The sequence below is a fragment of the Mustelus asterias genome, chromosome 30 (assembly GCF_964213995.1).
Source record: "Mustelus asterias chromosome 30, sMusAst1.hap1.1, whole genome shotgun sequence".
Classification (NCBI taxonomy): Eukaryota; Metazoa; Chordata; class Chondrichthyes; order Carcharhiniformes; family Triakidae; genus Mustelus; species Mustelus asterias.
This window is the reverse complement of record NC_135830.1, coordinates 16,945,943-16,972,153: the sequence shown is the minus strand read 5'-3', so window position 1 is coordinate 16,972,153 and position 26,211 is coordinate 16,945,943. Positions and strand designations below refer to the sequence as shown.

At 44.5% G+C, this 26,211-nt stretch overlaps 1 protein-coding gene across 1 annotated transcript in view; it reads right to left on the bottom strand.

Moving 5' to 3' along the window:
• LOC144480760 (NACHT, LRR and PYD domains-containing protein 3-like) overlaps nt 1–23,251 on the bottom strand; it is a 71,531-nt gene extending 48,280 nt beyond the window's left edge. The window contains exons 1-5 of the mRNA XM_078200336.1: nt 23,140–23,251; nt 13,332–13,426; nt 12,041–12,204; nt 4,063–4,234; nt 3,908–3,973 (exon numbers count right to left, since the gene is read on the bottom strand). Of these exons, the coding sequence (XP_078056462.1) occupies nt 3,908–3,973; nt 4,063–4,234; nt 12,041–12,204; nt 13,332–13,395 (466 nt within the window). The 5' untranslated portion in view covers nt 13,396–13,426; nt 23,140–23,251. The remainder of the gene's footprint in view (nt 1–3,907; nt 3,974–4,062; nt 4,235–12,040; nt 12,205–13,331; nt 13,427–23,139) is intronic.
• Nucleotides 23,252–26,211: the final 2,960 nt, after the last annotated feature.

Below are 26,211 nucleotides of genomic sequence, written 5' to 3'. Positions count from 1 at the left end.
AGTGGGGAAATTGGACACAAGAGGGAGCTGGAGAAATTAATCGCTGTCGACTGCATATTTCTCTGTTCAAGAGAAACACAGATCCATCACCATCCAGTTATTAAATAACCTCCACACAATTACCACTTATAGATATAGACACAAGAGCCAAACTGTGAGACAGGAGAGAGAAGAATGCAAAGTGTTTAAGGAAGATTGAAACAAAGAAGTGAGAATTCGCCACCCCTCTCCACATGGCAGCATCAGGGCTGCTGAGCACCACATGCAGTATTGAGAAGTCTGAGCTGAACCCCATGCTGATTGATCTGAGAAAAGTCAGGTATGGAAAGGTCTGGGCTGAGCACTTTCCTGAACTGAGAACATTCAGAAATTCCGTAAATGAGGTCCTTGAGAAAAGCCTTAATTCAATCTCAGAACTGGAACAAACTGTCAGCGGGTTTTCAAAGCAGTTACTGGAGTCTGAGAACAGAATTAGAAAGTTTGAGGATAACAGCATAAGCAACGACAAACTACTCTTTCATTTACTCTATCGAAATAGGCAGTTAGAGGAAAGATGTGAGTACCTCGAAAAATTCAGGAGACAGAATCCCCTGTGAGTTTATGGGGTAAGCACAGTAAGAAGTCTCACAACACCAGGTTAAAGTCCAACAGGTTTATTTGGTAGCAAATACCATAAGCTTTCGGAGCAATGCTCCTTTCGGAGCATTGCTCCGAAAGCTTATGGTATTTGTTACCAAATAAACCTGTTGGACTTTAACCTGGTGTTGTGAGACTTCTTACTGTGCTTACCCCAGTCCAACGCCGGCATCTCCACATCAGTTTATGGGGTGCCAGAAATCTCAGAAGGCGGGGACATTATCCATTTGGTCAAAAGCTCTTTCAATGAGCTACAGAAACTGCCAGTCGATGTTCTACATAAGCCAACCCTCTCAACTCCAGAATCAACCTAGTGAATCTCCTCTGCACCCCCTCCAGTGCCAGTATATCCTTTCTCAAGTAAGGAGACCAAAACTGTACACAGTACTCCAGGTGTGGCCTCACCAGCACCTGAGACAGTGGCAACATAACCTCGCTGTTTTTAAAGGTGTCAGCCATAGCTCAGTGGGTAGCCCTCTCGCCTGTTAGAAAATCTGTCAGCTCAAACCCACTCCAGAGAAATGGATGCAAAAATCTGGACTAACAGTCAGTGCAGCACAGAGAGAGAGTTCTAACGGTGCAGGGAGCTCTCCAGATGCCCCAGCCAACATTCAATCAAAATCAGACAGATCAACTGACCATTCCTCCCAGTGCTGTTGGAAGATTTTAGTGCATGAAAAACATTGATGCCGACAAATAATGTTCTACTACAACTAGAGCGGGTTCATAGATCGCTGCAACAAAATCCGTTGAATACTAATACACCCGGAGATAATCGGTGGTAAAATTGCTCAGATTCCGAACACAAAAGAGTATATTCTCACCAAGGCAAGAGGTGAGAAAAATCTCCAATTGAAAGGAAGGTGATTCATGCTCGATAACGACGACTCACCACATCTGGAGTGGTAAACATGTGAATATACAGCTATTAAAAAGCAGTTTAGGGAGAAAAGCATAAGGTTTCAAAACATTAACCGGTGAGGCTGAGAGTCCACCTCAAGGATGCAAGCAAATCCTTTTCATCTGCATTGGAGGCTGCAGAGGATTTGCAACATCTGGGCATCAGTGCGAGCCGATTGGAGGGTAACAGCTGGAGCGAACCTTGCACCACATGGCATGTTATTTGCTGATATTATTTTCCAAGTGGCAGAGATGTATTTTTTATATGCACTTTGCTTTATTCAGTGATTTTCAGAAAGTTTTAGCTAGTTCACATAACGGGTGGGGATATGAACACTTTGATGGGCGGGGTGGAGCAGTCTCAGCTGACCGTATCCATGGACACGGGTGCGCTTGTTGAGACGGGAGAGTTAACTCATGTGGCTTATCACCAATGGAGCTGTAGGCCTCAGTCGGAACATCTGCTCTGGAGAAATATAGTTATTATACTCAAGTAGACATTTGTTGGTTTAAGCACATTTGGTTTTCAGCACTTGGAAATGAATCAAATTTGCAGTTAAACTTTTGATGTATATAGTTTTTATCTCAGTAATTGGCAGTACATTTTTCTTTCTTTTTCTCCTTCCCCCCCCTCTCTCAATGCTTTCTTCTCTGATATCAGGCTACTTGCCTAGCTAGATACTCCAGTCAGATCAATTAAATGCAGATTATTATGGATGTGTTCAAGGTTATTAGCTAGAATGTAAACCTGATATAAACCTCTTAAGGGAAAAATGCTCTCTCAGCTAAAACATCAAAGCTGCAAAATTGCATTTTTAAAGGAAACACATTTGTCAGATAAAGAACATAGTAGCTGGGCAGATCTTGGGCAAACCAGGTCTTCTTTTCCTCTCACCCATCAGGGGGAATAAGGGGTTTAACAATCTTATTTCACAGACTGTTGAAGATTTGGGTCCACTCACAACATACGGACAATGAAGGCAAATTCGCATTGCATGATGGAACAGGAGAAGGCACGGAACTGCCCCAAATGAGAATGACCCACAATTCATGAAAATATTCTTCAACCTTATCTCAGCTAAAAGTACAGGATTGTTCTAACTGGGTGAGATTCGAATTGTGTTCTGTTCCAAATGGGAGACTGGCTCTCAGCATCATCAAACCCGTGCTCCAATACAAGCAAATCACTGAGAAATCATGTTACTGAAGCTGGGCTGCTGGACATATGGAAGCTTCTGCACCCGAGTAACAGAGACTTTATATTTTACTCCAAAACTCACTGCTTTCACTCTCGCATTGACGATTTATTTACAATTGAGTCAGAGTCTCATAGAATCATTGACAGTGACATTCTCGCTATAACTCTCTCTGATCATAAGTCCATAGGCTTGTGACCTGGGTCAAAAATCTACTGCAAAGAGATGATGCTTGAATGCATCTTTCTTAAATGATGATGAGAAAATAATTACAACGTTGTCTATAACTTAATACTGTCCCTGACCCTATGAAACAGCGTGAAGGAACATTTAAGGGGCCGCATCATATCATTAATTTATTCTTCTTCCTTTTGGAACAAGTAAAAGTGATCAAATGTAAAAAGGTAATTCATAATTTAGAACAGCAACACAATAAGCAGCACTCATTAGCTTTGATGGTCACCCTCAAAAAGGCTCGCCGAGCTCCCGATACTTGACTTTCAGAACAAGTTGAAGGGTGTTTATGAGTTGCAAAACAGAGACATTACGAGCATGTTAACAAGGCGAGCCTTGATAGTGGGGAAGGAAGCCACCAGGTCCATAGAGTCTCTACCGACTCTACGACAGAACATCCCACCCAAGCACTTTCCCATAACTCCACATATTTACTCCCGCTAATCCCCCGAAATGGATGAGTTAACTGAGGATTTGAACTATTTAAAGAATAAACTTGAAAAAACAAACTTGGCAGCGGTTCAGTGAAGTTCAGGCATTCGAAGTATTTATGGACTATGGTGGAAAATACGCAGAACAAGAAAATGAGGTTCTGGTAATTTAGAGTTGGTTCAGTGAAAAAATATAAAGCACAACAGACAAAAGATGATTGGGAAAAACAGGAATGCAGTGTGAAGGTTGTGATGCGATCAGCCATGGACTTGTTCAATGGTGGAGCAGTTTAGAGGGACCGAGAGGTCAACATTTGCTCCTAATGTGTATGGTCGGATGAATTGCAAACTTGAAACTGTGCAGAACAGATGAGGATGGACGACAAATTCAAACAATATTTAACCCTGATTCCGAGACTTCGATTTTCTGATTTCTAAATTCTGACAACTAATTATTCAGACTCTTAGAAGTGAAATAATTAGTTTGCAATCTTCATTGTCATCACTTACCTTTTAGGTTACGGGGTACTTCCGATAAACCTTGTGGGATGTTCATGTAAACAAATGCATCAGGACCTGATTAAAGGAATTACAATCATGAAATCAGCTATGTGCAATATCAGAAAAATCTGCAATGTTTAATTCACTGCGCGATTTTACTGTACCAAGTGTCGGTAATTCTCTCAGTATTTTCTCCAACTTGGGTAACCCACGGTGCATTTCCACAAAGGATTCCCACATCACCCTGAGAGCCCGAGAGCCTTTCTCTATCACCAGATTTAGGAGAAGTTTGGAACAGTCCGCGAGGTTCCCACTGTCTGTGATTTCATTTACTTTCTGTAAAGAAAAATAAGGAACGTATTGGAAAACAGAGTGAAAGGTAAGCACTGGGAATGAGAAGGAAAGGATCTGTTCAGGGATTTCCCAGGTGTTTTGAGGACAGGAGGCAGTCCCTGGACTGGGTTCTGAACACTGAATAAAGATCACATTTTGATTCCGTCCTTAATTTAAACGACATACAAATAAACCAAATTTTTAATTTTATATAATTTTCAAAGAGAGTGAGAAATCCCAGAGAACCAGCAATAATTTCAATGGGATTAATTTCATCTGATCTTCCGTGCCCAACATGACATCAGATTACTGTTAGACTATATGATCCACTTTTTAATTATGTTGTGGCAGTGTATCATGTAAATGGCAGACACCGCTGCCATGCGTGTCGATAGTGGAGGGCGTGAATGCTGATGTTGGTGAGATGGGGTGTCAATCAGGTGGCTGTTTTGTCCGGGATGCTGTCGAGCGTCTTGAAAGTTGTTGGAACTGCGCACATCCAGGCAAGTGGAGACGATTCCATCACACTCTGACTGTGCCTTTTAGACGATGAATAGGTCTTGGGGAGTGAGGAAGTGTGTCATTCTCCACAGAATCTCCAGAATCTGACCTGCTCTCGTCACCAGTATTTTGTGCCTGGTACAGTTCAGTTTCAGGTCAGCTCCGATCACTTTGACCATGTGCATCTGGAACAGACAGCCTGATAAGCAGGAGGTCAAATAAGTTAAACCTTTTGTTGATTCACTCACCGCCTGCCACAGACCCAGTGCAGCAGCTATGCACTTTAGGACGTTGCTTGCTCATTCAATGGTGGCGCTACTGAGCATGACTTGTTGATGGATATTTCAGTCGCCACCCAGAGTATATTTCCTGCCCTTGCCATCCTCAGTGCTTCCTCCAAACACTGTCACATGGAGGAGCACTTGTTCATCAGATAGTGGGCATGGTAGGATGAAACCAGCAGGCAATTTCATTGCCACGCTTCCAACCGGATTAATGAGACTTCAGGGAGTTCAGACTCAATGTTGAGAATATCCAGGGCAATCCGCTCCCCACTGCATGTCAAGGTGCTATCACCTCTTGTGGGTCTTTCCTGTCAGCGGGACAGGTCATACCCAACAATGATGAAGCTGGTATTTGGGACATTGTCTGCAAGTATGATGTTAAGAGTTTCATTGTTTCAGGGTACTGGTTGACTAGTCAGTGGGATCGCTTTCGGAGCCTTAGCACTGGCCCCACATAATGAGATTTGTAGGGTCGACAGGGTTGGAAATGTAATTTTAATTTCCGGATGAATCTTTCAGTTTCAATACTTTTAGAGTTTGCAGCCTTTTAATCAAACTGAGTTGCCTCTTAGACTCTTCAAGAGATAATCACACTGTTTTAGAGCTGGGGTCACACGTAGTCCAGGCAAGGACAGCAGATCTCAGTCTACAAACGGCATTATTGGTTGGTATGGGTTTTTACATCAATGGATAATGTTTTCATGGTCAGCATTACCGAAACTAGATTTCAATTCAAGATGTATTAGTTGATTTTCATTTCCAAAATATTCCATACTGGGATTTTGAAAGCATGTGCCCAGAGTATTCGCCCGCATTATTAGTCAACAATGTTATCTACATTGGGGCAGGGGTGTGCTGGTAATTTGGCAACAAGTGCAGGTTAGAGGCTGCAAATTCTGCAGCGATTACCTGTGCATATGTAGAAACATGGAAAACAGGAGCAGAAGTAGAACATTTATCCTCCGATCATGCTCCGTCATTTATTGAGATAGATGGTCATAGCTGACCATCTATCTCAATGCCACATTCTCGCGTTCTTTCCGTATTTTTAAAAATGCATTTCTTTCTTGAACATATTCAGTGACTTGGCCTCCACAACCTTCAATGGCAGATAATTCCACAGGTCCACTACCCTTTAAGTGAAAAAATTCTCCTCCTCTCCTCAATAGTCTCCCATATCCTGAGACTGTGCCCCCTGGTTCTAGATTCCCCAACCATGGAAAACTTACGTATGTAGTCTGTCCAGTGCTGTTAGACTTTTATACATTTCAATCAGATCTCCTCTCATCCTTCTGAACTGTAGTGAAACTGGCAAACTTGAAAAAATCCCTCCTCTTCGGACAATGCGGCCAACTCTTGTGCCAGCCTCCGCTATATTTTCTCGATGGCAAACACATCCTTTCAAACCTGCACGCAATATGACAGCTGTGGTCTTGCCAAGGCGCTGTGCAGCTGCAGGTGGACATGTCTAATTATGATCAGAAATCCTTTTGCAACGAAGACAACATTCCATTTGCCTTCCGAGTTGCTTGAGGCATCTGCCTGTGCACTTTCACTGATTGGTGTACAAGGGCACCCAAATCCCTCTGGCTGTTTACGCTTCCGATTATTTCGCCATTTGAATAATACTCTCTGTTTTTCCACACCACAGTGTATAACCTTACATTTAGTGGCATTCTACTGCATCTGACACTCACTTACCTGCTCACCCACTCACCTTGTCCAAACCACTTTGACAACTCCTTGTATCCTCCATTCCCTTCATCCCACCCAGTATTGTTTCATCAGTAAATTTGAAACTGTTACATTTGGTTCCCTCATCCTGATCATTTATATGTTTTGAGAAAAGCTGGGTGTGAAGCCCTGATACCGAACAAGTCACTGCCCGTCATTTATTCGCACTCTCTTTTTCTTGTGTATAAATCAATTTGGATCCACACTAACAAATTACCGCCTGACCCATGTACTTTAACTTTGCCCACTGACTTGTTATGAGGAATCATATCTGAAAGCACAAAAACGATTCTTCTACTGGTTCTCTCTTAACTATTCTACTAATTACATCCTCAGAAAACTCCTGCCGATTTTTTAAGCATTATTTGCCTTTTATAAACCCATGCTGGCTTTTTTCGTTCCCGTTAATGTTTTCGAACTAGTTTTTAAAATTTTTCTGGCAACTTTCCCACTACCGATGTCCGGCTAATTGGTGTGTAACGCTCTTTTTTCTCTTCCTACATTTTTAAATAGTGGGGTTACATTTACAACCCTCAATTCCGTAGGAACTGCTTCAGGGGCTCATATAATTTTGGACAATGACCATCAGTGCATCCAATATTTTCAGAGCCACTTCCTTTAATACTGAGATGTCGAGTATCAGGTGCTGGTGATTTGCCACTCTTTCAACCCATTAATATCCCCATCACATTTTTCTTACAAATACAGATTTAGTTCAATTCCGTCTATTCATTTGGTTCCCGAACATATTTGGAAGTTGCTTTTTCCTTTTCTGTGCCCTCTTTTGTGACGACAGAATGAAAGTTTACGTTCAATTCTTCTGCCATTTCTTTATTTTCCATTGCAAATTTCCTTGCTTCTGATAAGGAGGGACCTCCATCGTCTTTATTTATTTTTTTCTCTTCGCATACTTACAGAAGCTTTTACTGTTAGTTTCGACTAGTCTGCAATTTTAATCTCAATCTAATTCCTGCGCTGGATCATTTTTTAATCTTCTTTTGCTGAATTCAAAACATTTCCCATCATCAGCCTTGCTGCCTTTCTATGCCAATTTTATATGGCTCCACGTTGGTTTTAATATTATCCCTAGTTTATTGAAAAAGCCACGTTTGAGCCACATTTCATCAGGTTTTTTTGCGCCAGACAGGAAGTCAGCACTATTGTAATTCATGAAAACGTTGTTTAAAAATAAACCATTTCCTATCCACCATCAACCACGTTAGTAAGGTTCCACCATCTATCCTTGATAATTCGCTTCACATACACGCTTAGTTTCATTTGTTTAGATTCAGAGCCCTAGTTTCAGATTCAAATATTTAACTCTCGAACTGAATGAAACATTGTCATTTAATAGGTGCTCTTCTCCAAGGGAACGGCACAGGATTGTGAATTAATCCTTCATTACTCATTGCACAGTATCTGGTTTAGAATAGCCTGTTCGCTGGTTGGCTTCTCAATGCATTTGTCTAAAGAGAACACTCCAGGAACGCCTCCTCTACTATACCATTGCTAGTTCGGTTTGTCCAATCTAGGTGTAAATTTAAGTCATCCATGATTTCAGTTGGACCCTTATTGCATGAATTCTGGATTTCGTGTTTAACACCTTAACTTCTACACCCCACATAGGCTGCAGCACTCCATGACGTCAGATCATCAACACTGTCAATTAGGAATAAATAAATCCTGGCCTGGATGGTGACACGCACATCCAGGAAAGTATAAATTAAAGAAAGAGAAGCTCAACTTGTTGATGTTGGGGATTGAGGAGAAAGGGGTAAGGAACTTTACCTGGTTGTATGCAGTTTTAACATTTTAATATTAAGTTGTCATGCAGTCAAAACAAGGATGTTATGAGAGTTGAGCAATTATTGTTAATGTGAGAATTTGTGAATGTTGGAATAATTCCACTCAGGCGGAGCAGAATATGGGATGTGTTGGTGCAAGTTTTCAAGATGCTGAAAGCAAGTAATGAAATCAATGTACAGCAACAATGGGGAGCAGTTGGGTTTTTCGTTCCCAAAGTTTTCATTTGTGTCCCTTTCCCAGTTTTTGTTTGACACATTTCCATCATTCCAACTCTTTTGTGCTTTAAGCTGCTTTTCTCCCACCTGCCTTTGTTACCTCTCACTCTACTTTTATCACTGCCACTAACACCATTTTCTTTTTTTTTCAGAATTATACCCAAACCGTTTCCTTTTTACAGATGCTGACAGATCCTTTGGCTATTTTCACCTCGGCAGATCGTTTTGAGATCACACTATTTACTATGTGTCTCCTTTTCTTTCCTATTTTCCAGTTTCCTTCCTGTCAAATTCTACAAAGATCTTGTTGCATTCATTATCATGAGTAGCGTGGGAATAAAATTATGCGGTATTGTGTATTTAACAACGAAATACTTATTTGAATCAGTGAGATAATCCTTCCTCATCCTGCAATCAGATCTTTTGTTTGAGACGCAGAAGTTAGGTTTACACTCGACCACAGTAGTGAGGAGGATTACATTTTTGGAAGTGCTGTCTTTCAGATGAGACGTTTACACAAGATACAATCTGCCCATTGCAGTGGATGAAAAATGTCGCACAGCACCATTTCAGAAAAGAGTCAGAGTTATGCCCCAATCAACATCGTAAGAAGATACATTATATGTTCAGTATCACATTGTTACCTATGGGAATTTGATGTACGAAAATTGCCTGACATGTTTCCTATAATACAACGACAGCAACTCAAACTACTTCATTGAATACAAGGAGTTTGGAGATGCTTGGTAGACATGAAAAACAATTTTTAAACACAAAATATTTTTATACGATTGTGTAATTGAAGATGCCTCAGTACAAAATAATTATTGAAGGAAGCAATTAGATGGAGGGACTAGATGAGTAGCTATTGGGTACACCGGACCTATCTTTCACCCATTGTCCTTCAAGGTGGTAGAGGCGTAGGCTTTGGACGTTCTGTTAAGGGAGTGTTAGTGATTTGCTACAGTGCATCTTTTACGAGGTGCACATGCTGACATTGTGACGTGGGAGGAAATATTTTTAAGAACAAATTCCATGCAAATCAAGTGGGCAGCTTTATTCTAGATGGCGTCGAGCTGCTTAGATAATGTTGGACACAATAATCCATGATTGTGGAGTGTATTCCGTCACGTTGCCCATTTTTGTCTTGTGGATTATTTGCAGACTTTGGGAATTCAGGAAGTGAGCCTTGCAGCAAAATTCCCAGCCTCTGACTCTTCTAGTTGAGTTTGTTTTCAATTTTAACTCTCATGGTTGTTGAAGGGGGTTTCCGCAATGGTAATGTGACTTAGTGTCAAACAGGGATGGAGTTGTGTGGCAGGAATATCACTGACCATTTACTAGACTGGATATTGTCCAGCTCCTGATATCTGAGGAGTTACACATTAAGTTGTACATTTTAAAATCAATACTAAAACACCTCCACTTCTGACCAATTGATAGCAGATAGGTCATGAAACAGCTGGATATATTTTCAGAGAACACAGGACGTTAAGGAACTCTAGTATCAGGGCCATGGGTCTGCCATGATTGACCTCAAACAATCACAACTATCATTGTGCTAGGTATGACTGCAGCCATTGCAGAGATTTAGCGCAGTTCCCATTCATTTCTATCGCCTTAGCATTCCATGACAGAGTTCAATCAAATAATGTTGTGATGTCAGAGGCAGACACTCGTGTTGGTCCATGAATGGACCAAGGGTTTAATGAGATCAGGAGGCAAGTGATACTGGCAGTACCTAAAAGAAACTTCAATTATCATGTTATTAAATGCTTAAAGTGTATTTATTCATGTTACAAAGAGGCTTGCATTAAGAATGCAATGTAGTGACCGAGGCAATCCCGTCGTTGTCATGCTCCAGCGCCTGTTCAGGTACATTGAGGGAGAATTTCGCATGGTCAATGCACCTAACCATCATGTCTTTCAGGCAGTAGGAGGAAAGCTGAACACCCGACAGAAATGCACACAAAAACTCGGCAGCACGGTTCCAAAGTAGTTAGCAGTGCTGCCTCATAGCGCCAGGGACCTGGGTTCAATTCCCGGCTTGGGTCACTGAGTGGAATCTGCACAGTCTCCCCGTGTCTGCGTGGGTTTCTTCCGGGTGCTCTGGTTAGGTACATTGGCCATGCTAAATTCACCCTCAGTGTTCCCGAAAAGGCGCTGAAGTATGGCAACTAGGGGATTTCACAGTCACATCTTTGCAGTGTTAATGCAAGCCTACTTTTCACAATAATAAATAAACTTTAAAACGTGGAGAACATGCAGACACCATGAAGAAAATGACTCAAACCAGGAATCGAACCCAGGTTCCCAGCGCTGTGAGGCAGTAATGCTAACCACTGTGCCACTTTGCCGTCCCATACTGCAAAGTATCTGCAACTTTAAGTCACTGGCAATGACTCATTTTATCTCTGCCACTTAATGGGAGGAGGCTTGTGGGGTGCAAATTTTCCATATGGATTTGTCCTGTTTTGGGCAAATGGGATAGACATTTTTTACACGTTGTTGGGTAGATGCATTGTAGCTGTACAAAGAACAAAGAACAAAGAACAATACAGCACAGGAACAGGCCCTTCGGCCCTCCAAGCCCGCGCCGCTCCCCGGTCCAGGAACGAATCCTGAATCCAGGATCCCCGCCCAATTTTCCAGCCTATCTACATACCAATATCCTATCCACCGAGCTGTCCCTCACAGCTCCGATGCTTTGTTCATTACAACCTATTAACTCACCCCCACCCCCCCATTCCAGACCATGTGATCTCTAGGGAGAGGCGAAAACCCAGAGTGAAAAACCCCAGGGCCAATATGGGGAAAAAAAAAATCTGGGAAATTCCTCTCCGACCCCCTGAGGCGATCGAAACGAGTCCAGGAGATCACAATGGCCCTGATCGGAAAATGCTTCCCAACCCTAGTCATTTCCACTTCCACGAACACCATATGAATTCCCTGCCCCCGAGACAGGTTCCCAACTATCCGCAGTCTCGCTCTGTACTGGCACCAGCAAGATGATCATAGAATGAAGCCTTAAAACGAGAAACAAGGAACAATTAGCCCGCGCCGCTCCCTGGTCCAAACTAGTCCACTCTTTTGTATCCCTCCATTCCCACTCCGTTCATATAGCTAAACTGGAACAGTTGTCTTTTTAGGAGAGCAGCAAGAGAGACCATAGCTTCTTATTGTTCAGCAAATTATTCTTCCTCTAATTTCATCAGGTCTGCGATGTGAAAATGGACAAAATCACTAAACCCACTATATCCTGGACTTACATGACTTTCTTTCACACCAATATGATCGCATGCTGCAAACATCAGACAGAGTCTCGCCACTCCTTCAATCGCCTGTTCTAGTCTGTCCCGGTAGAATTTGGTCAAAACCAACAGTTGGTTATCTTTACAGTTTGTCAAGAACTCAGTGATTTTAGAGTTTGGATCTGTGAACAGAAATTGAAAAAAAATGAAACACAATGAGTTCCTATCTGGACTGTTTTAATTTCCCGTAAACTTAAAACAACCCACTGAAATGTCATGTGAGCCATGTTATCAACTATCTTTCAGAAAACATTCGTGATATTTATCTCATTTGTGAATAAAACCTATATACCCAGCTGGGCTCCAAATCACTTCATACCCCTGGTTAGTAAGAAGCAATTCACATCAAATTACCAATATCAATTACCTTTTTTGCAGGAAATGTTTTTGCGTTTAGAAGCATTTTCCAATTTCATTCCTGAAAGGTTTTGCCTTTATTTTAACTGCAATCGCCACAGCCGGGATTGGTCTATTCAGGAGCTTGTCTCGCTTGTAACATAACTTCTATCCCTACATGCTCTTGTTCTCTGGACATAAAATCCAACATTAAATTGTTTGTTTTACTTTTTGCTCCCTTTTCATGATATTTTAACAATCTATATTCAGGGATTCTCAAGGTTCTGTAGAGCTTCCAAGTTTCTAGGTTTTCCACATTTGGAAAGGGCCCTGTTCTATCCCTTATTGCAAGTGAAGGACCTGATGTTTGTCTGCATTTTAATCTATTTGCCACAAACGTGCCAATTCACTTAATTTACTGATATTTCATTGCATATTGCCACTATATTGACTACGATGTTTCAATAACTTTGTCATAATCAGTTTTATAAATCCAATTTTTTATTCCATCATCTAGGCTGTCAATAAATTTGATCAGTAGTTGTGAGCCTAACACAGATGCTTCTGGAACACAGCAAGTTGCATCCTGACAGTCAGCCTAAATCACCATTTACCTCATCTCTATCCCTTGCTTTTCCACCAATTTCATAATGAGGTCACAAATTTGCCTTCAATCGCATGACAGAAATTTTAAGAAACTCTGTCCAAATTCCTTCTGAATGTCCATGTAAACAATGCCTATCGACATGCACGAGACATTGCTTTCAGCACAACTTCATTATATCAGTTTTACTGGTTTATAATTTGCTGCCACTATATTCTTCTCTGCTCCTTGTGTGAACTGCAGGTTCATGAATGAGGTCTGGATTCATTAACAGGACGGTGAAAACTTGGGAGTATTTTCTGAACCTACCATTGTCCAAAGCCAATCTTTTTGAAGATATTGGATATACTCCGCTGTTGAAACCTTCAGCCATTTTTGTGACAGGTGTTTTCGATTCTGGTGCTCTAAAATAAACAAATCCAGAGCAGGGTTAAATGGAAACTGTGAAGTGAAAATGCCTTGTTTGTATCTTTAAGCAGCAATATGATTTCCAAAATTTATATGGGGACTATCTTTTGGTATTTACAATCTCACAAACACCATGTAGATATATATATACCTGGTAGATCTGACGGTGATCCCACAACCTTGGTACTGTTGGTACTGCCTCTTCAAAAAATCATCTTGATCTCATTTGCCCTTGAAAATCCCTGGTCCATGTCCAGCCTCCTTTTCTCCAAAACACATGATGATAACTTTACCTGCTAAATGTGGACACAACTTTCTTGGAACTTGTTTGAATACATCTAACTAGGTTTCCACCTATGCCACAATACTGAAACAGCTCTTGTCAAAGTCAAACATTACATTCTAGCAGAAATAAAATGGTCAGTGAAGTATCTTCAGCCGACTCTACGTCTCTGAAGCCTTTGGCACAGTTGATCACATGATCATCCTCTTCACTGCCTTCCAGCTGGGTGGAAATTATCCCAGTCTTTTTGTTTATCCAGTAAATCGCACAGCACATATCACTGGCATTGGTTTATCTTCCCAATCCCATTCTCTGGAGTCCCACCAGTGGGCTATCTGTTTCTCATAAATATATTGCTTGTCAGCAAATAAAAAATAGTGTTACACATAAAAGATGATCTTATGAACTGCCCTGAAACTTGTTTCTCGTATCTTAACTTGCACTGCATCTCATTAACCCTAGATCCTTGTACACCATCTGGAACCTCAATCGAGCTTTTCAAATATATCCACTGACTCACATTTCCCAGTCAGATATTATAGTCCGGCCTTAGATGTTGGCAATATTTCCGCACTCCTGAAAGTTTGACCAGCCCTTATTTGGATTGTTCTACACATGGGCCCCTTGCCTTCAGCTGCCAAGAGACTACGCTGTGGAATACTCATCCCAAACATCTTCCAGCCTGTGGAACCCTTTCTTTAATTAAGATACTCATTAAGAGCTTTGGATCTGAACAAACTGGTTTAGCATTGGGAGACATAGTGGCAGAGTGGTTAGCACGACTGTCTCACATCTCCAAGGACCTGCCTTCGATTCCCAGCTTGGTCACTGTCTGTGTGGAGTTTGCACATTCTCCCCGTATCATTGTGGGTTTCCTCAGGCTGCTCCGGTTTCCTCCCACAGGTTGATTAGTCATGCAAGATTGTCCCTTAGTGTGGCAGGATGTGTTAGTTAGAGTGATTAATGGGGTAACTGCGTGGGGTTGTGGGGATAAGTCCAACATGCGATTGTTGTTGGTGCAGACTCTATGGGCCGAATGGCCTCGTTCTGCACTGTAGGGTTTCTATTATTTCTGAGAGGTTTCTGGGTGTCCTTCCTTGTACTTCTTTTGTATTTTGGGATACGACATCAAGTAGGCAGACTACCAGGGGAAAATTGAAACATCAAAACATAATCTCTGTAAAGAGATTCAATCTCTATCCCAGACCTTGCAATGCTCTCCAGGTAAGGAATTTCTCGCTCATGCCGGCGGACATGGCATGCTCCCCTTCCAGGGAAACCAGCAGTAAACCTGGCCACAGAAAATGAGTAAATTGTCTGAAGGAGAACCCTATCGAATCTGGTCTTCCTGGAGCCAATAATAGCCTACAAGGCCAAAGCAGGTACGGGAGGGGCTTCCCTCCTGTTACCGCACATCCTCCCCATCTTCACTTCCACCACTCCCCCCTTTCGCTTCATCTACTGCGGGTGCACTGAGATCGGAAACGGGGGGCAGAACTGCAAAAATTAAGTTCCATGCTTTTCAGAAAACCAAAAAAGGTGTGTAGTCAAGGAGAACTTCCCGTAAAAGTGTTCCATGGAATCCTAAATGCCTCAAAAGAAGCAAGAACTGCGAATGTGTGTGAACAGAAGCAACTGACAGCTCTAAGTGATTGCTCCTTGCAACATCCCTCCAACGCAAGTCCACATGGTGAGGAGGATTCCGATATTTTGAACCCTCAACCTGGGATTGTGTCTGTCTGAATGATAACGATGGGCTCTATCCTCCTCGGGTTGGACACTGTCTGATCTCAATCACTACATCTTGCCTAGTTAACAAACTCTCTGATCTTACTGGCTCCATCTAACCCGGGTCACATAATGTCTGATCTCACTGACTCCATCCTCCTCAGGTTAAACACTATCTGGTCTCACTGACTCCATCCTCCCCGGGTTACACACTGTCTGATCTCACTGACTCCATCCTCCCCGGGTTACACACTGTCTGATCTCACTGACCCCATCCTCCCCGGGTTACACACTGTCTGATCTCACTGACCCCATCCTCCCCGGGTTACACACTGTCTGATCTCACTGACTCCATCCTCCTCGGGTTACACACTGTCTGATCTCACTGACTCCATCCTCCCCGGGTTACACACTGTCTGATCTCACTGACTCCATCCTCCCCGGGTTACACACTGTCTGATCTCACTGACCCCATCCTCCCCGGGTTACACACTGTCTGATCTCACTGACCCCATCCTCCCCGGGTTACACACTGTCTGATCTCACTGACTCCATCCTCCCCGGGTTACACACTGTCTGATCTCACTGACTCCATCCTCCCCGGGTTACACACTGTCTGATCTCACTGACTCCATCCGCCCCGGGTTACACACTGTCTGATCTCACTGACTCCATCCGCCCCGGGTTACACACTGTCTGATCTCACTGACTCCATCCTCCCCGGGTTACACACTGTCTGATCTCACTGACTCCATCCGCCCCGGGTTACACACTGTCTGATCTCACTGACTCCATCCTCCCCGGGTTACACACTGTCTGATCTCACTGACTCCATCCTCCCCGGGTTACACACCGTCTGATGTTTTACTACTTTCCCCATGTTTCTGTCCCGGGTCTGTTCACATTTTGGGTGAAAAGTGGAAATTGGCCATTTGCTCTCCCAGCTGAGGATATATGTGCAGAAACAGCGTGTGTTTGAAAAGTGTAACAGTAACAGGAGGTATACTCAGTGTTATAATGCTGTGCCTATTCGGACTAGAATCACCCAGAAACACAGTTTTGATGCTGTCTGTGTTCAGACTAGAATCACCCTGATATACTCTGTAATAATGCTGTCCGTATTCAGACCAGAATCTGCATGGTGGCACAGTGGTTAGCACAGCTGTCGATGTCCATCATGGTTTTAAACAGAAATTGATAAAGCCTCACCTTTTCACTGTCCTTGTGCCAAGATCCACTGGTGTCCATGGGACCAAGGAATTCCTCCCTCCTTTCCTTCCAAACACCTTGTGACTGACTCCCTCCCTATCTCTTCAATCTTCCCCATTCACTTTTCCTATTCTCCACTGCTCTGACCAATTGTGTGGGACAATATTACTTTTCATTGATCAGACTCTGTTCCAACATCAGCAGGAGTTAATTGAGGAACCTCACCCCATCAAGGAACCACACCAGGGATTTACAAACTTACAGGGACAGGGGTAAGTGAACATTCATTTTCATTCAATGAGATGATTGTTCACCCGTTACTGAATACAATCTACCAGGTGGATAATTCACCGAACATCCACTGCTCAGTTTGCTGAAAACTATTACAAATTTCAGAAACCATAAATTTGCACAGTGTTTTTTGAACCACTCAAAACCACAATTGGTTCCCACCTCCTCTCACTCCCTCTCTCCCTTTCACTTCTTCTCCCATCTTTTCCCTCTCCCTATTCTCCCTCCCAGGGGTGCAGCAGCAGCTGAAACAGAAAACCAACCTTCTGCTCTTTGCTAAAATGAGGGGGACATTTCTGCAAGGTGACTTAGACTGTGGGGCGCTGGCATGCGAGGGAAAAGCTCAGATTTAGAATCATAGAAACCCTACAGTGCAGAAGGAGGCCATTCGGCCCATCGAGTCTGCACCGACCACAATCCCACCCAGGCCCTACCCCCACATATTTACCCACTAATCCCTCTAACCTACGCATCTCAGGACTCTAAGGGGCAATTTTTAACCTGGCCAATCAACCTAACCCGCACATCTTTGGACTGTGGGAGGAAACCGGAGCACCCGGAGGAAACCCACGCAGACACGAGGAGAATGTGCAAACTCCACACAGACAGTGACCCGAGCCGGGAATCGAACCCAGGACCCTGGAGCTGTGAAGCAGCAGTGCTAACCACTGTGCTACCAGTGAAATTCTGCATCTTGCAACATGCATCTTAACAAAATAGACCAGATCAACAAAGGGATAACTTCAAATGTGGCTTCTTAAAAATGAGCAGAATCTCATAGAAAAGTTAAACAAAGCAAAATATGATGAAATGAGTTCAAACACACACCGGTCCCCGCAGTCCCCACCAGGTAAGGAAAGCTTTTATGTTTCAGGGAGATATCGCATTCTCCCATTCTGGGCACACCTGGCAGGGAACATAGCTGTCAGGTCACTAATGTCAAGATGGCTATGGCAGGTGAGGACCTACAAACTACCATTGTCACAAAAGAGGTATGTTGGGCAAACTAATTGGTTAAGGGCAGGCAAGTCTCCTGGCCCTGATGGAATGCATCGCAGGGTACTAAAACAGATGGTGGGGAAAATAGCAAATGCATTATGTGGTCGGGAAAATGCTTGAATCTATCAGGGAAGAAATGGCGAGACAACTGGATAGAAATTGTCCCATTGGAAAAATGCAGCATGGGTTCATGAAAGGCAGGTCATGTTTGACTAATTTGGTGGTATTCTTTGAGAACATTACATGCTCAGTGGACAATGAGGAACCTGTGGATGTGGTGTATCCGGATTTCCAGAAGAAATTTGACAAGGTGCCGCGCCAAAGGCTGCTGCATGAGATAAAGGTGTGCGGTGTTACGGGTAATGTAATGGATAGAGGATTGGTTAATGAACAGAAAGCAAAGAGTGTGGATAAATGGGTGTTTTTCTGGTTGGCGATCTGTGACTAGTGATGTGCCTCAGGGATCAGTGTTGGGACCGCAATTGTTTACGATTTACATTGATGATTTGGAGTTGGGGACCGTGTAGTGTGTCAAAATTCACAGCTGACACTATGGTGAGTGGCAGAGCAAAGTGCGCAGGGGACGCTGAAAGTCTACAAAGGCATATAGATAGTCTAAGTGAGTTGCCGAGGGTCTGGCAGATGGAGTACAATGTTGGTAAATGTGAGGTCATCCATTTGGATAGGAATAACCGCAAAATAGACTCTTGTTTAAATGGTAAAAAATTGCAGCATGCTGCTGTGCAGAGGGACCTGGGTGTCCTTGTGCAAGATTCACAAGCAGTTGGTTTGCAGATGCAGCAGGTAATTAAGGCAAATGGAATTTTGTCTTTCATTGCTGAAGGGATGGAGTTTAAAAACAATGAGATTATGTTGCAGCTGTATAAGGTGCTGGTGAGGCCACACCGAGAACACTGTACAGTTTTGGTCTCCTTACTTGAGGAAGGACATACTGACAGGGTGCAGAGGAGATTCACGAGGTTGATTCCAGAGTTGAGAGGGTTGGCTTATGAGGATAGACTGAGTAGACTGGAGTTGTACTCATTGGAATTCTGAAGAATGATCTTGTAGAAACATATAAGATTATGAAGAGAATAGATAAAATAGAAGCAGGGAAGTTGGTTCCACTGGCAGGTGAAACTAGAACTAGGGGGCATGGCCTCAAAATAAGGGGCGCAGATTTAGGACTGAGTGGAGGAGAAACTCCTTCACACAAAGCGTTGTGAATCTGTGTAATTCCCTGCCCAGTGAAGCAGTTGAGGCTGACTCATTGAATGTTTTTAAGGCAGGGATAGAAACATTTTTGAATAAAAGGAATTAAGGGCTATGGTGAGCAAATTCAGCTGAGACCACGAAAAGATCAGCCATGATCTTATTGAATGGCGGAGCAGGCTCGATTGGCCAGATGGCCTATTCCTGATCCTAGTTCTCATGTTCTTATAGCTGCAGTAGATGGGTAACTGGACGACCCACTCGAACTCCCGTTGCCTGGACCTAGATTAGCCCACCTACCTGACATCAAAAGAAGATTCAACAGGAGTGTTAGAAGTGTTTCAATTACTGTATTCTCATCAGAAACATTAATAAAGTTCACAAACTATCTGATCTCAGAGGCTCCATCCTCTCTGGGTTACACACTGTCTGATTGCACTGACTCCATACTCTCCGGGTTAGACACTATCATCTCATTGGCTCCATCCTCCCCGGGATACGCACTGTCTGATCTCACTGCCTCCATCCTCCCCAGGTAATACACCGTCTGATCTTAATGGCTCCATCCTCCCCGGATGACACACTGTCCGATCTCGCTGACTCCATCTTAGCCAGAATGAAAGTGGAAATTCCCTATTTTTAAACAAGCTCTTTACAATACAGGGGAAAATGCAATTTTCCTTCTTAACTCCTCACTTAACTGTGCAGAAGGAGGCCATTCAGCCTATGAAGTCTGCACCAATCACAATCCCACCCAGACCCTATCCTTGTAACCCCAGGTATTTTCCCTGCTGATCCCCTTGACACGAAGGGGCAATTTAGCATGACCAATCAACAGAACCTGCACATCTTTGGAGTGTGGGAAGGAACTGGAGCACTAGGAGGAAACACCTGCAGACCCGAGGAGAACGTACAAATTCTGCATAGACAGTCACACAAGCCGGGAATCGAACCTGGTTCCTTGGTGCTGAGGCAGCAGTGTTATAACCATTATACCAGCTGTATCTGAGGTCATCATTGCAGATTAGAGAGCAGCTTCCTCGATGGTCAACTGATGGAATGTGACTGGGCCGGATGGGGTACCCGGACAAGCACTCCGATCATGCTCAGATCAGCTGGCAGGGGTATTCGCAGACATTTTCAACATCTCTTTACAACAATCTGAGGTCCCTATTTGCTTAAAGAAAACGACCATTACCCAATACCAAAGAAAAGCCTCACAGCCTGCCTTAATGACTATTATTCGGTGGCTCTGACATCCATTATTGTGAAGTATTTCGAAAGGCGAGTCATGGCATTAATCAATTCCAGCCTCCCGACTGCGTGGATCACAACAGTTCGCCTACCGCCACAACTGGTTCACAGCAAACCCCATCTCCCTGGCCCCGCACTCAACGCTGGAACACTAGATAACAAATACACCTATGTCAGACTCCTATTGATTGACTGCAGCTCAGTCTCCAACACCACTATTCCTACGAAACCCATTTCCAAACTCAGTTGCCTGGGCCTCGGCTCCTCCCTCTGCGACTGGATCCTGAACTTCTTAACCAAGAGACCACAATCAGTAAGGATAGGCAACAACACTTCCTCCACAATCTTCATCAACACCTGTGCCCCACAAGGCTGTGTTCTCGGCCCCCTACTATATTGATTATACACCTATGACTGTGTGGCCAAATTCCCCTCCAACTCGATTTTCAAACAATGACAAGACTGAGTACAGGAATGAGATAGAAAGTCTGGTGAACAGGTGCAGCAACAATAATCTCTCCCTCAATGTCAACAAAACAAAGGAGATTGTCATCGACTTCAGGAGGCGTAGAGGAGAACGTGCCGCTGTCTACAGCAACCGGGGCGAAGTAGAAAGGATCCTGAGGTTCAATTTTTCAGGTGTCCAGATCTGCAACAACCTATCCTGGTTCCCTTCTGCCAACACTATAGTTAAGAAAGTCCACCACGCCTTGTCAGAAGACGAAGGAAATTTGGCATGTCAGCTGCAACTCTCACGAACTTTTACAATTGCACCACAGAAAGCATTCTTTCTGGCTGTATCAAAGCTTGGTTTGACTCCTGCTCTGCCTAAGACCACAAGAAACTTCAAAAGGTCGTGAATAAAGCCGAATCCATCACACAAACCAGCCTCCTATCCATTGACTCTGCCTACACTTCCTGCTGCCTCGGCAAAGCAGCCAGCACAATTAAGGACCCCACTGCACCACAGACATTCTCTCTTCCACCTTCTTCCTTCCAGAAAAAGATACAAAAGACTGAGGTCACGTACCAACTGACTCAAGAACAGCTTCATCCCTGCTGCCATGACTTTTGAATGGACATTGCATTAAATTGATCTTTCTCTGCACCCAAGCCATGCCTGGAACACACCATTCTGCACTCTTTCATTTCCTTCTCTATACAATACTTTTTACTGTATGTTAATACATGTGACAATAATAAATCAAATCAAAACCGTGTTGCCCCTTGCTGGACATGCCAGCTACCTTTTAGTGATTCATGCAATGAAACACCTGGATCTCTCTGTACTTTACTCACCTGCAGTCTGCCTCCTTTTAAAGAACCATCTGCCTTTTGATTCCACCTACTTGAAGTGCATGACCTCACACTTGCCCACATTAAATTCCACTTGCCATGTTTTCGCCCCGTCACCCAGTCTATCCATATCCCTTTGCAGCATCACAATATCCTCATCACAACATGCCCTTCCAATGAACTTGGTATCATCGGCAAATTTGGAAACCGTACATTGTTTCTTCTGCCAGGTCACAAAACAATTGTCAGCCAAGAATTGATCCCGTCGGTGCTACCCTTCCAGTCTGAAAAGAAGCTATTTATTCCAACTCTGTTTTCTCCTGACAGTTTTCAATCCACGCTAACACACTTCCTCCAATTCCATGAGCTTTACCGTGATGCACCATCCTGTTATGCATCACCTTGTCAAATGCTCATACAGGGCTCAGACTGAAATAATGAAGAGAGATCTGGTGCTGTGTTTACTCAGACAAGTGCTTGATTGCAGTAATTTAGATGGTGCAGCACAGTGTTTACACAGACACGGCCTAGATTGTAATAACAGATCTTTCTATGAAACATCGAATCATCCAATTGCTGCAGTACAGGAGGAGGCCATTTGGTCCATCCAGTCTGTACCGCCCACAATCCCACCCAGACCCTATCCCCGTGTTTACCCTGCTAATCCCCCTGACACTGAGCAGCAACTTAGCATGGCCAGTGCCCCTGTGCTGCTGATGTTTGGAGAGTGTGAGGAAAGGGCCGCAGACACGGGGAGAATGTGCAGACTCCACACAGACAGTGAGCCAAGGCCGGGAATTGAAGCCGGCTCCCTGGCGCTGTGAGACCGCAGCACCAACCACTGAGCCACCGCGCCGCCCACAATGTAACTGACCGTCCCCGTTCTGTTAATATGATACAAAGACGGGCTGTATTTACACAGGAAACCGACATTTTAATCCTCAAGCTGAATGTTGTTGAAGTTGAAACTTTTTCTGGGCCGTTAATTCCTCACCGTGATTCACAAACCCGGCCCCGGAAATACCCGGATACGCAGCGACAAACCGCAATGCGCCTGCGCGCAGGCTCACTCCGGTCGGCGGCCGCTGCTTTCCGGCTCGCGGATTGGTCAGCTCCAAGTCACGTGCTGTGAGCGGGCAGTGACTTCAGACCCCCCTCTCCAGCAGAAACCGTTAACGGCCGCACCACGTGACCGCGAGCCGCTCTCACTGAGTGGGCGGGACCGCACGGCACCCTCATTCTCCATTGGTGCATTCTGCTGTCCGTCAAATGACCACAGCCAATAGGAACCCGCTCCAGCAGAATGATTGGCAGCCAGTGTGGGCGCACTCGGGCAGCTTGTGATGAAGCAGCGACTCGCTGCCACTGGGGACAATCCCAGTCAGCGAGAGTCGGCGCCGCTGAAGTGGAGACTTTTTCTCTTATTTAATTCCTTACCGTTATTCAAAAATTCGGTATGAACGCCACTGGGAAAGCCCCGCACACGCAGTGAGAAACGGCACGGCGCCTGAAGTCCGCACTCGAGGCGTCGGCGGCTGATTTTCCGCTCGCCAATTGGCCAGATCCAGGTCACGTGCTGTGCGTCGGCAGTGACGTCAGAACGCCCCCTCCAGCCGCGCGCGGAAACCGTTTAACGGCCGCTTCCAGCCACGTCACTGAGTGGGCGGCACCTCATTGAGTATTCATTCAGATTTACATACAGCATGGAAACAGGCCCTTCAGCCCAACTTGTCCAGGCTGCCCCTGTTTTTAAACCCCTAAACACGTCCCAATTGCCCACATTTGGCCCATATCCCTTGATACCCATCTAACTAAATGCTTTTTAAAAGACAAAATTGTCCCCACCTCTACTACTCCCTCTGACAGCTCGTTCCAGACACTCACCACCCTCTGTGTGAAATAATTGCCCCTCTCACCTTCAACCTCTGCCCTCTAAGGTTTAGACTCCCCGACATTTGGGAAAAGACATGAACTATCCAGCTGATCTGTGCCCCTTTTTATTTTGTAGACCTCTATCACCCCTCAGCCTCCTATGCTCCAAAGGAAACAAGTCCCAGTCTATTCAACTCCTCCTTAGAACTCAATCCATCAAGTCCCGGTAGCATCCCAGTAAATCTTTTCTGTACCTTTCTAGTTTAATAATATCCTTTCTATAATAGGGTGACCAGAACTGTACACAGTATTCCAAGTGGGGCCTTACCAATGTCTTGTACAACTTCAACAAGACATCCCAACTCCTGTATTCAATGTTCTGACCGATGAAACCAGGCATGCCGAATGTCTTCTTCACCACTCTGACCACCTGTGACCCCACTTTCAAGGAGCCATGAACCCGTACCCGAGATCTCTTTGTTCTGTAACTCTCCCCAACACCCTACCATTAACTGAGTAAGTCCTGCCCTGGATCAATCTACCAAAATGCATCACCTCGCATTTGTCCAAATTAAACTCCATCTGCGATTCGTCAGCCCATTGGCCCAATTGATCAAGATCCTGCTGCAATCCGAGATAACCTTCTTCACTGTCCACTGTGCGACCAATCTTGGTGTCACCTGCAAACTTACCAACCATGCCTCCTATATTCTCATCCAAATCATTAATATAAATGACAAATATCAGTGGACCCAGCACTGATCCCAGAGGACACCGCTGGTCACAGGCCTCCAGTTTGAAAAACAACCCTGGACAACCATTCACTGGCTTCTGTCATCAAGCCAATTTTGTACACATTTAACTACCTCACCCTGGGTCCCATGATGTAGGTTGTGCAACAACCTACCATGTGGTACCTTGTCAAAAGCCTCATTGATTCATTGCACAATCCATCACTGCACCTCATTCTCCATTGGTGCATTCTGCTGTCCAGCAGCTGAACACAGCCAATAGGAAGCCGCTCCAGCAGAGTGATTGACAGCCAGTGTGGGTGGAGTCGGGCAGATTGTGATGAAGCAGCGACTCGCTGTGGATTCGCTGCCATTGGGGACAATCCCAGCCAGCAAGAGGCAGCAAGGGCGGCACCTTCCGTCCCCAAGCGCAGCATTCGCACCATCCCACTTTCTCTTCCATTTGGGCAGCACCACAAACAGCTTCTTGTTGTTTCTTCCATTGGCAGCACCCCCGGGTGCTCTTGGTGCTCCCGTTCCAGCACCTTTCATCTTAATGATGGGGGAATGAGGCTCTCATAGCCCAGAATAAACATCCAGCAACACCGCCAACTCCCAGCTTCCGCACATTTACCGCCGTAACTCCAGGTGCTTTCTACTCATCCTCCCTCTCTGGACAAGTTCCACTCCCTGCCTCATAACCGGATCACTCCGGGTGGCTTTCCATACCTGGTTAGCGGTTACCGGAACATTATCTTCTTGTGTGAAATGCATTATCTGCACATTCCAGCGGGAACATCTTTATCTCCAGGCAAAGGCAGCCTTGACAGAGCATCCGCATTGCCGTGTTTCTCACTGACAGCACCAACACCCACCTCTACAATCAAACTGCTGCCATGGACGGTGTCCCATTGAATGGTCCAAGGATGGAAGATAAAATATAGGAATTATGAATGGGAGTCAGTAATTCAGCCCTTCGAGCTCCGTCACAACATCATCATGGCAGAGCTTTTAATTTCTTGACATAAAGACGATGCCGAAGCCTTCTTTTTCCACCCGAGCAAACTTTTCCTCAGCTTTCGTCAATGATCTAGAAGCGAATACTATGGATCTTCCTCTCCGTTTGACATAACGTTTGACAGGACAGCCTCAATCCCATTGGGCAAGGCTTCACATGTAAGCTACAGCGGTAACTTTTTAAAATTGAACTCGCATTTCCAATCTCTTCAAAGCCTCCTTTACCGCCAGGGAGGCCTCCTTTTGTTCACTTCCACGGCTCTCCTTTCACCAGCAACTGGAGCATCAGTTTCAATGTTGTCGCCAGGTCTGGATTGAGCTTGTTGTCATAGTAATTGATTAGACCCAAAAACAACCTGAATTGGGACACATTGTCTGGTCTTGGGGCCTTCATGATGACCTCCATCTTAGGCTTTGTGCAATCCATTTCATGACCCAGGCGTTCAATGGAGCCCTTGAAGAACTCATATTTCTCTCTTGATTTGCAGGCCGTGCTCCTGCAACCTCTAAGGTATTCTCCAAGTTCTTGGAAAAGAGTCGAATCCATGAGCAAGATGTCATCCAGGTAAGTCTGGATTCCTGTCATTCCACTCAGGATTTGGTCCATGGCCTTCTAATCGAGAAAAGGGCGCATGTAATCAAGATGGGGGCACTCCAAACCGAAATTGGGGGCACTTGTAATTCACCTGGGCACTCCTCATTGACAGGAGCACTGCGAGCTGATATGCGGGCACTCAGAATTGAAACTGTCACTGCTCTAAATCTAAATGGGAGCACACCTAATCGGGATAGAAGTCTCTCTTATTCAAGATACGGCGTGCTCCCAATCGAGACAGGGGGGCACTGCTAACGGTGGGGAGGGGGGGGGGGGGATGACTGCTAACGGCGA